General features: G+C 32.2%; 1 protein-coding gene across 1 annotated transcript; it reads right to left on the bottom strand.

Annotated features, from left to right (window-relative positions):
• Positions 1–340: 340 nt before the first annotated feature.
• LOC132726385 (galactokinase-like) lies at positions 341–9,990 on the bottom strand. The gene is made up of 7 exons (XM_060711706.1): positions 9,716–9,990; positions 5,577–5,766; positions 4,959–5,220; positions 3,293–3,474; positions 2,139–2,289; positions 1,436–1,598; positions 341–1,130 (listed from the first exon to the last, which is right to left on the bottom strand). The coding sequence occupies exons 1-7, from the start codon at positions 9,884–9,886 to the stop codon at positions 1,059–1,061; spliced, it is 1,191 nt and encodes a 396-aa protein (XP_060567689.1). The 5' UTR covers positions 9,887–9,990; the 3' UTR covers positions 341–1,058.
• Positions 9,991–12,118: the final 2,128 nt, after the last annotated feature.

The raw sequence follows: 12,118 nt of genomic DNA, 5'->3' as shown, positions 1-12,118 counted from the left end.
ACAGTTCAGCCGTCACATCGTTCCTGGGCAGACTGTCCAGGAGTTTATCAGCATCCCTATTTATCTGTGTCTCTGGTCAAACGCTGTAATTATTGAGCTAACCGGACGATTACCTATAGTTAAATCATGGAATTTGTTCGATTTTCGCGAGCAAAATGGTGTTTAAAGTTGTTGGTGTTTTAACTGAATGACTGAAATAAAAAATTAACTTATACTCAAAATAATAAAATCAGTAAGTGTAAATTTATATATATGTGTCAATTTTGTTGTGTGATAAAATTTGTTATATGGACTGAAAAATAAGCATACCATTTGGTGCTAAAATGACATAACAACATCATTTATAGTGTATTATGTTTTATTTACACCCTTCTAAACCCTTTGAAATTAAAAAAAATCCGATAACAATTATAAAACAACAATCACAATAAGACAACGATTATTTCCTGATACAGTTTCCTGAAAAATGTTGTCTGAGATTCTTTAATTACTGTACAAATTAAAAACAATTTCAGTAAAAGTTTCTAATTGATATAGAATCACAATATATTGTAAATCAACGTATGTAGTAATTGTGGTTGCTATAGTAAATGAGAAATTAACATTTGCATAGTTACTATAAGATGGTTAATGAGGTAAAAATATTCTATCTGCAAATAAAACTGTTAGTAAATGTGACCTAAATGCTGGCCGACTCATCCTTCAGTAATATTTTAAAAGCAAAACAACTACTGTTCATATTTATACAGTGCACTGTCATAGCTGCCTACAGTAAAACAATAAGATTGTGATATATTTACAGCACCAACACAATTTAAATAATATACATGTAGTAAATATACCCTACCAGTGTCAAACACACGCATGTATAATAACATAATAATGTATAATAAGTACTGAGATTTTCGATGCCTTTAAACATTTCACACAAATGTGATTTAATTAAAATCGTTTCACACTGGTCTGATTGGTCCAGTTTCGTTGAATGTTTGGTATGGTGGGGAGTAAGTTACATCATATTATAGAAATTGGTATGGTTGGGAGTAAGTTACATCATATTATAGAGTAAGGGCACGTGCAGACTGTGACGCTTCACAAACGTAGAATGTTGGCGTGCCTGTGTAGCGTTTCTGAAAAATAAAGCGAGCGATGTAAGGAAAACTAATTCAAAATTCAATATTACTAGCAATAATCCCAGATAACAGTTAATTTCATTCAAAATACCACACAAATGGATGAAAGCAAATATTGATTAATATTCATATTAGTGGTTCGTATAATATATTATTGACAGGTGATCTTCATAATTATACAAAAATACAATGCTGTAAGTTACAGAAAATGTATTGCTTATAAAATATTAGTTACTGTTATTCTCGCTCAGTGAAAAAAAATCGATTTTATCAAATTGGACAAAAGACTACATTATTGTTACCTTTATATGTTCTAACGCCGATGGTACGGCTTCTTTCTTTAATAACGTGACGGTGCAACCCCCAAAACCACCACCGGTCATTCGTGATCCATACACACCCTCCACCTCCATTGCTGCCTCGACTAGCTGATCCAACTCTTGGCATGATACCTCAAAATCATCTCTGAAATAAATACCTTACATTAATATTTCCATTTGAATTCGAGTACTGATCAAACAAATTATCATTTAGAAGACAAACACAAATATAAATTGCATCTCTCACATATCATATGTGTATGTCTATAGAAAAACATTGGTACTAATGTTTGGATTGACTTTGAAAGAAAAAACACACTAGTCATTAGATCAAGAATGATATGATGGCCTTTAATCATCAGCTCTAAATATCACGACGATCAACACTTAACGTCAAAATAAAAAAAAATCGCCACCATTATATTACACAAAAAGAAAACCTGGTACACTACTAAAACCGTCCATTCTATATACTAGGTAACTACAGAAACAATACATCATTTTTTCTGTTTTCTAATGGTAGTTAATTTGTGGGTGCAGCTCAACCATAAGAAGTTTTTCATTGCATGACATTTAGAAGTGTACGGCCTGGTTTGTCATACAAATTGTAAAAAGTCAAAGTTATCTAAATAAAGGAAAAATGCAATAATAATTTTGTATGAAAGAAAACGTTTTTAACACTGACCTAAGAGAGTTATGGCTCTGTACCATAAGTTCACCAAACAATTTGTAATTGTTGTTTTCAAGTGCATTAGCAGCTTCTTCCGTTCTTTTTATTTCGCCGATTACGTGACGTGCACGTCTGTATGTTACGTCATCTAACTTGGACTTGTGTTCTTAAATAAAAATGAATGATAATTTATCAAAATCCTTTTCAACACTGAATAAAGTTGTGTTTTGTAGAAGTTAATTATGACGGTAGTTAAGAAACAAGATTTTTCGTTGTTAAACAGGGTAGTTTTACACTTCTGAGGGCATAATTTTGACAAAAGTAGCGTATGGAGTTTTAACTTAAGCATGCTCTCGTGACCTTTGCGTACTTCGATAAATCAAGTCATGTCTTGATAAGACATCAGACTGTGACCATGTAAGCTAGAACAGTTATAAGTATAATGAATGGAAACGTCATAAGCGTCACGTGATTCAATGTGTATCATAAATAGTAGAGTCAGTTGAGTGACATTCAATACTGAAAAGTCCAATTTGGATTTCAGACAATTATGTTTCCAGCTTAATGTTCACGTGAATTACATGCATATCAACATTATGATTGTTTGTTTGTTTGAAATAAATATACATATAGTTAATATATACTCATTAGTAGTTACTATTGAATTATTGATGCAAACATGAAGCTGGATTAAAGGAGGATATTAATGTTCTAAAATAGCAAAGATAAGCAAATAATAAATATGTCAATGCCAAACAAATTCTTGAAAAATAGTTCCTGGAAAATATAAAACATTAACATTCAAATCAAGTTTATAAGAAAATGTGACAATGAATATTTTTGTAGCAACTCTGAGGAAGAAATGTTAATTAATGAAATCACTATACAAATAATAAACAGGTGATATTGAACAGTGGAACTCTCCCTTTAGAGTTATATGTGACTACTATAGCCTAATCTCTGACATTGATATTTTCCATTCTGACTTTAATGCCAGCTCAATATGGCTAACTTCCAGAGATACATACTGTATACATAAATCCATTGTTTATCAGATATGTTTCTATTTATATACGTTTTGATATGCAAGAAACAGACTATGATCAATGAACAAATACAAACATAGGACAGTGTTGTTACAATAAATGCTTAACAGACGTAAAATGTACCTTCAAGTTGTTCTGTGTTGGCATCCCGGAGACTTTTGAGTCCAATAACTTTAGCGCCATTTTCACATTGTGCACGCCTGGTAGAATACTTGGACGCTTCTATGTTATGTTTCACATTAGAATTGGTTACCAGTATAACAACATTAGGATCTTTCAGTGGAACTAATCGGCCCTCTAATGATCTATATAAAATATTTATACCAAACTTAATATAATTATTGAGATCTGACATATATCATTTCTACGATTTTATAGAAAAAAAAAACAAAAGATTATAATGCAAACTTAGATTTATCACTAATTTAAACACCAAAGCAAACACTTTACACATGTTAAACGAAACGCTTTCTCTTGTTATAGCATGAATGCTTTGGAATAATATAAAGCTATTACTTTTTTTTGTTTGTTTGTTTTTTTTTATTATTTTTATAACACAAAAGAAAAAAATATTAATATACATGCATACTTGTATTAAATGAGCATATGTGTCTGTCAAAAATAGACAACAACAAGTGGTATGATATGAATGAACTGATTTACTTTTTTTATAATGTACATGTAGATTTGATTGTTCAAATAAACATGTGTCTAAACCTAAGTGTGTGATAATTTATTACTTTTGTTGTCTTATGAATGTAATGCTCATTTGAAATCACTTTGTATAAAGAATTAAAATTATTTGTGTATTAGTTTGATGTCTTGATGTGTCACCTTCACAAATTAATGTTATCATTATTTTAATTAGGACATGAATGGTTATATATCTGCAGTCTATGTGAAGGGCGTGGTTAGTCTCCCCGTTATAGAAATGAACTGGTTATATATCTGCAGTCTATGAGAAGGGCGTGGTTAGTCTCCCCCATTATAGAGACGAACTGTTTATATACATGCAGTCTATGAGAAGGGTGTGGTTAGCCTCCCCAATTATAGAGATGAACTGGTTATATATCTGCAGTCTATGAGACTCTCCCATTATAGATATGAACTGGTTATATACCTGCAGTCTATGAGACTCCCCCAATTATAGAGATGAACTGGTTATATATCTGCAGTCTATGAGAAGGGCGTGGTTAGTCTACCCGTAATAGAAATGAACGGGTTATATAACTGCAGTCTATGAGCAGGGCGTGGTTAGTCTCCGCATTATAGAAATGAACTGATTATATATCTGCAGTCTATGTGAAGGGCGTGGTTAGCCTCCCCGTTATTGAAATGAGTTGGTTATATATCTGCAGTCTATGAGAAGGGTGTGGTTAGTCTCCCCGTTACAGAAATGAACGGGTTACATACCTGCAGTCTATGAGCAGGGCGTGGTTAGTCTCCCCGTTATAGAAATGAACTGGTTATATATCTGCAGTCTATGAGAAGGGCGTGGTTAGTCTCCCCCATTATAGTAATGATTTGGTTATATATCTGCAGTCTATGAGCAGGGCGTGGTTAGCCCCCCCCCCCCCCATTATAGAAATGAACTGGTTATATACCTGCAGTCTATGATCAGAGCGTAGTTAGTCACTCCCATTATAGAAATGAACTGGTTATATACCTACAGTCTATGAGCAGGGCGTGATTAGTCTCCCCCATTATAGAAATGAACTGGTTATATACCTGCAGTCTATGAGCAGGCTGTGATTAGTCTCCCCCATTATAGAAATCAATGGTTATATACCTGCAGTCTATGAGAAGGGCGTGGTTAGTCTCCCCCATTATAGAAATGAACTGGTCCATTATTCCACACGGTGCTCCAGCAAATACATGCTCAGCCTTCTGACATGCCAGTGCTTTCTCATTTTTACTGATATTGTTTGTTGAACCGGTAAGTTGATCTATAAATGTGTATGTCCCGACCTCTATAGCTGCCGAACTTGATACTCCCCCACCCACTGGTACTGATGATACGACGACACAGTCGAACCCCGGGACAGGACCACCTTGTAAAATAAATAAATGAATCGTGACCGATTAATAACCATTGTTTCACATTTTGAGATATAAGTCATTTATAAAAATAAAAAAAATATACGTCACAGTTGTAATGACCTTACATTCAAATTTCTTTCTATACTGTAATTAAACATTAAATTTTGTGGTTTTTTTTGCATGTTGTTACTTTATTTTAGTTATCATCATGGAGGGCAGTTACTGCAGATATTGTACTAGTATATATCTTCTGTGATATGCAAGTAGTTTTAAACTGCTTGAACCAAGGATAAAACTGTAGATATAGAATATAGCTGTAGAATAAAATGCCTCTTACAAAACTGCATGCTTAATAGGATAATTATACCTTTATAATTTGCAACAACTCCTTTCACATAGTTAGCCCACTTTGGAGTACCGGGTGTGAGCGGCGATGATTCTGACGGCACCGGAAACTCCACATAATTAGGGTCATCTACACCGTCGGTCAGAGTGAGTACACGGCACTGCTGTCCGTCTGTCTTCTTTCCTACCAATACAGTAACCAGGGGTAATGCCTGAAATGTATCACCAGTTTATATATCACTCCGTCATAAATTTTCGCAATTGTATACATGTATATAAATCTTAAATGTAAGATGTTTGCATATGTCGAAAAAAACATATTATATATAATCAAGGCACCGCCAAAACTAACAAATTATATGTAATCATGACACCGAAACGTCGCTTGCATGAGTTGTAAATATATGAGTCGGCAACGGAAGTGACGTTTTCGGTCAAGTCAGTACAACTCAAACTCAAATACTGTTCGTGCAATAAAACATACATCATATGTGTATATGATAACAGCATGTCTATATGTAGAAGACATGGTGGTTCTTGTAGTTTTTGTAGTTTACTCTCCGGATCTCGGCAGTAAGCCACATAAAATCACCAGAGCACAGACCTTAAAACGGATTTCATGATCAATCACAAGGAAAGTGATATGCACCGTCCGGGATTCGAAGCCGAGAGCTCGATTTACAGTCCAACACTCGACCAATTAGGCTAACCGGACGGTATGCAGAAGACATGCAGAAGACACAGACTTTTCAAAGAACATAAAATTAATTTTTTGTGAAGTAGTATACGCGGGGTGTCTTCAATCATGTAATTTCAGAATTGCAGGTATTTTTCTTATGTTTTATTCCAGTTTACTTTCTATCTTGAAGCTATGAATTTCCAATCCCAGTCCCCATTTCTCATTAATAAAATAATAAGATATATAAAACCACTTGTAGAACATACATATAAACAACTGCAGGTAAATTACATATTTTGTGGATTTTTTTTTATATTGAACCATTTATCATTTGTAACTTGTACAGCCAATTTATGTCAAAGTTTTCCTCATTCGGGTCATCCGTGTCAGCAAATTACTTCTATTGTAGCATTAACATGTTTCGTGTTTTTATGGTAACTGTTTCAGAATGTTAATTGAACTTAATTTTAGTATTTCATTTGATAAATAGCTAGGCTATTATTTTTTAAATCAAATCTCATTTCATTTTCGCATCTATTGAATATCACAATTACATAAATGTTATTCTACTTAATTAACCATAAGCCTCTGGCAAAACTTTCATATTAAAAAACTAATTATAACTCGACTTACAAATTGGGCCGATAAGAAAGAAAAATTAATTGACAATCAATTTGGTTTTCAAAAGAATAAATCAACGATTGACTGTATTTATATTTTACACGCTCTTATTTCAAAAACTCTTGCTGAAAAGAAAAAATTATATGTAGCCTTTCTCGATTGGGAAAAAATGTTTGACAGAATTGATAGACTTTACTTGTGGAAAAAACTAATGAATGCAAATGTTAGTACAAAATTTGTAATGGCTATAAAGTCAATGTACTCAACGGTTAAATCGTTTGTAAGGTATAATTCGACTAACTCTAACTTTATAAATTCAAACATTGGAGTGAAACAAGGTGACCCCGCCAGCAGCATTTTGTGTCTTTTCTTTTTAAACGATATTGTTAATAATGTAAATACAGATATTAATGGAATAATGAACATTGGCGACATTCAATTATTTTTATTACTTTTTGCCGATGACGCAGTTTTATTTGCTCACGATCCAAACTCCCTACAGTCCATGTTGAACGACATTGAAGAATATAGCAATACATGGGGCTTACGTCTTAATGCCAGCAAAACAAAAACCATGATTTTTGAAAAAGGCCGACAAACCAAATTTGATTTTTATCTTTATAACAATCATATAGAGTTAGTAGATTCTTTAAATATTTGGGCGTTCATTTATATAAAAATGGCAATTGGAACCGAACACAAAAGCGAATAGCCCAGCACGGCTCGTACTCATTACACAATTTGTTTATTGTTTTTAACCAACTTGATTTACCCGTGTCCAAACAATGTGACTTATTCGATTCATTGGTAGCTTCTACGTTAAATTACGCGGCTGAAATCTGGGGTCATCATGTCGGACCTGATGTTGAACTCATTCACTCCAAATTCTGTAGAAAAGTATTATCTGTCAAACGCTCTACAAATTTAGACGCTCTTTACGGCGAATTAGCTAGAATCCCAATGAGCATTCGTAGACAATTAATAATGGTAAAATATTGGATAAAATTATTGACATGTAAAAAAGAATCTCTTCTTTTCAAAACCTATAACATGCTTAAAGTCGATGTTGAAGGAAATAACACATATAATAAGTGTAATTGGGCTTATCAAATTAAAATTATACTTGATAAATGCGGACTTTCGTATATTTGGCAAAACCAATATAGCATGTTAATTAACTACAATATTATTGAACGACGCATACTAGATATTTATTATCAAAGTTGGTATTGTTCTATTAATAATTCTAGTCGTCTAGATACATACAGTTCTATAAAATATAAATTTGAATTTGAAAGTTATCTTGATTATATTAAGGACAAAAGATTTCGAGTTGCGCTTACAAAATTTCGCACATCATCTCACGACTTGTTAATTGAAAAGGGAAGATATACAAACGTACCTAGACTGGAAAGAATATGCAATAATTGTTCTTCGAGACGAATTGAAAACGAATTTCACTTTTTGTTTACATGCTCACAATATGCTGACCTTCGCAAAAAATATCTCAGACGCTACTATTATACATGGCCTACATTGCAGAAATTTACTAATTTATTATTGTCTGAATCTAAAATAATTGTAAGAGATCTTTCTAAATATTTATATTATGCAAATTTGATTAGAAAATAGTTTTACAAAACCTCAAACACGTCACAATTATGAATTCATATGTTTTACATTGTATTTTTGTGCTCCTTGAAAAATCCATGTTTTCTGCCTATTGTTATGTTGTATGTGCTATAAACATATATTGTATGTTTAACGCAATAAAATTATTTGAGTTGAGTTGAAATATTAGCAAATTTTCTCTGTGCAGACTAATGGTTTTAGGCTATTTTCTCGTATCTTTAATTAATATAGGTTTTTTTTTCAAAACTTTATAGCAAGTATGCATTTTAAACAAATAAGTGATCTGTCATTAAAGCCAAATTTTAAACTTTCTGGCGTCTGAATCAATACAAATAAGTATAAATATGTAAGGGGTATACATGTCATCGTGACTGGGGCTAATTATTGTGATAAAAGTTTCAGACTTCTTTCATTTGATCATTTTGTTCTATCGTACACTCCTGGGTCTTTCAGAATTTTGAGTATTGAATAAATCCAATAAAAAAAACTATCGCATTAAATGCTTTCCATTCAATGAATTCGTCTCGTTCAAAGGTCAGTCTAGATATTGCATAATAACCGCCAATTTATTTAGATTACTTCTCAATATTGTATGTACAAACTCAATGTTATGCAAATAATGTCTAGCAAAATGTAAATATAGTTTTTATTGCCCAAGTACTAAAGTTACTTAAATGTAATTTTTAAGCTCCTCAAGTTTTACATATACATGTACTGTATAAAATGTTAATTTTAAATTACGCTCTATTTCATAAGTAGAATATGTAGCTACAAAAAAAATGAAAATATGATTTTTTTTAAATTAATTCTTAATTCTACCAGGTCAAGTAAAATGCACTAGATGAGATGCACTAGATGAGCACATGGAATTATTTACAACTGTACAGGTCACGGTCACTGAACTGTGACACTGCTCTATTAATCTTAAACTTGACATTACATGTCACATATATGCCTTTCTTCTTTCATCTTATATCTATACATGTGTTTATATACACGTTTTCGAGCGGACAATATAACCGCCATCTCTTGTATACAGAAGAAAACAATACTTTATATGTTAAACACATGAAGGTGGTTTAAAGGTCAAGAAAATAACATTGATTACTCTGAACTAATTACTTACATTTCTATAATAAATGAAACTGTAACATACATGATAAAACTTAGACAGTACTACTTATACAATAGTTGAATACAATGACGTAAGTATTGCATCACTTACTCACCATGGGAAATACAAATCCATCATTATAGTCCGTGTGTTCACCGATCAAGTTAACTCTTCCTGGCGCACATGCCGCGGTCGTCGGCTCATATCCAAACTTTTCCTTGAAAGCTTTAACTGCTTCTTTAACTAAATCCTCAACTGAAGGTATAGGGCTTTGTAAATCTGCCATTTGCCACGTCTGTTCTATATTTTACAATAAAATAAAGCTAGTGTAAATAGAAAATCTATAACGATTCGGTACAGCAAACACTCATTCAGTAGTGCATTAATTTATTGGTATTTTCCTCTTCCTATAGCGTGGCTAGTACATGTCACGTGACTGAAACGCGCAACAATGAAAGATTTATTACTTCGTCAATGAATCAGATCGTGCATTTTACGACAATATACCCATAATACCATCTGTATATAGTATGTGAAGTAAAATACTTGTAAACACGTTTAAATTATTAAAGAATACTTTAGATTTAGATTTTAGATTTTATTCAAAACCAAGGCATATACAGTGTGGTGTTTACATCCTGGTAAACCATTTGATTAAAAAAATAATCTTTACTTTGGATAGGATAAGTTCATTAAGTACGGGTGTGTATTTTTAAGATGATAATGATGTACGGGTTTCTATTGATGTTAAAATATTCATATTTTATTTATTTATTTATTCCAGTCTCATCTATATACAATATAATATAAAATACATGTATATAGCCATTCTATAAGAATTATAAGAGACTAAACATCTAAAACACTATATCATACATGGTAAAACCAATATTAAGATTAAACATTACCAGTGTTAGACAGCTTAAAATATTAAAATCATGTTTGTACAAATGATAGCCAAATGGTAACATAGTACTTTTGAGTGACACTAAATAACATGCTAGCTAACATTAAAACGTCAAACACTGGAAATATTTCATCTGTACAATTTTAAATTGTATGTCATGTAATAAAATTGTTGCAATTACTAAATATTATTACTATCATACATGGTAAAACCAATATTAAGATTAAACATTACCAGTGTTAGACAGCCTAAAATATTAAAATCATGTTTGTATAAATGATAGCCAAATGGTAACATAGTACTTTTGAGTGACTCCAAATAACATGCTAGCCAACATTAAAACGTCAAACACTGGAAATATTTCATCTGTACATTTTAAATTGTATGTCATATAATAAAAATTGTTGCAATTACTAAATATTATTACAGTTTAAAATTTTACTATATAAAATATTATTTCTAATTTTTAATATATCACAGCAGGATTTTGCGAGGATTCTAACCATGTCTGGGTGAGAGAACATGAATACAAATTTATCATTATCAGACATATCATAAAAACTATTGTCTACAGATTGAGCTTTTTCATAAATGACATCACGTATTTGATTATATAGCGGGCACTGTAATAAAAACATGCATTTCTGTCTCAATAAACTCTTCACAAAATGGACATACTCTTTCAGCTACTGGCATGTTAGTATAACGCCCAGTTTCAATTCTTAGCGGCGCAACACCACACCTGAATTTGGATAGCGCAGACCTATGACAATATGGTAATTGCAGTTTACAATATAGCTCAGTATCATAGCTACTCTTAAACAATCTGTATGTCCTTAGCTTATTGTGGTTAGTGCCATTTACGCCTGTATATCTATTCAAATCAGTTTGCCATTGAACAGTATGACTATTCATCAATGCAGTACATACATCATTCAACATCTTATTTTTATCAAAAGGAAGCATAGTATACATATCTAAATCTATTGAACACAATTTATCCCTTACAATGAATGGCCAATTTTACATCTATTATTACCTTTATTAACTGACCAATTAAAAATTTTCTTATTAATCCTACAATCATTATATAATAAACATCTATGCCAATGGTTACATACAGATTTCCACTGGTCAATAATAATTGGTTTCCAACCCATGTCACCTTGGACTGCAACAATAGGTGTGTATTTACCAGTACCAAGAAAGAACCTCATTGCTCTGTGATGAACGGCATTGACACAAGAAAAAGATTTAGTACCCCATACTGCTGAAGCATACGTGATGACTGGTACCACACAAGAATAGTACAACTTTGTATAAACATCATAAGGTAGTCCACCAAACGATTTGTACTTAGCAATGAGGAGCCCGAGGGCACGTCCAGCACATTGAGCAACTATTTTAGCTGTTATGTTATAATCTAGGTGCTCGGTTAAAGCTAAACCAAGGTACATATATCTAGTTAAAAACAAAACATGACTTAGGAATTGAATTTGGTCTAAAGTGTACAACTTTACTTTTACTAACATTGATACCCATTCCGTTTCCTTCACACCATTTGTTTAACATTGATAATAAATCTTGTAAATCATTTTCATTTTTAGCAAT

Source organism: Ruditapes philippinarum, unplaced genomic scaffold (assembly GCF_026571515.1).
Source record: "Ruditapes philippinarum isolate M1 unplaced genomic scaffold, ASM2657151v2 ctg1894_1_1_1_1, whole genome shotgun sequence".
In the NCBI taxonomy this organism is placed as follows: Eukaryota; Metazoa; Mollusca; class Bivalvia; order Venerida; family Veneridae; genus Ruditapes; species Ruditapes philippinarum.
The sequence above is the reverse complement of the archived record's forward strand: the minus strand, read 5'-3'. Positions and strand labels throughout refer to the sequence as shown.

What these genes read in the sequence shown, in the direction of transcription:
- LOC132726385 (XM_060711706.1), bottom strand. Translation starts at nt 9,886, where the DNA reads ATGGCAGATTTACAAAGCCCTATACCTTCAGTTGAGGATTTAGTTAAA. An exon ending in GCCCTTCTCATAGACTGCAG is followed by an intron (nt 3,475 to 4,958) that starts GTATATAACCAT and finishes TATTTTATATAG; the next exon opens with ATCATTAGAGGGCCGATTAG. An exon ending in CAACACAGAACAACTTGAAG is followed by an intron (nt 2,290 to 3,292) that starts GTACATTTTACG and finishes TTTTTATTTAAG; the next exon opens with AACACAAGTCCAAGTTAGAT.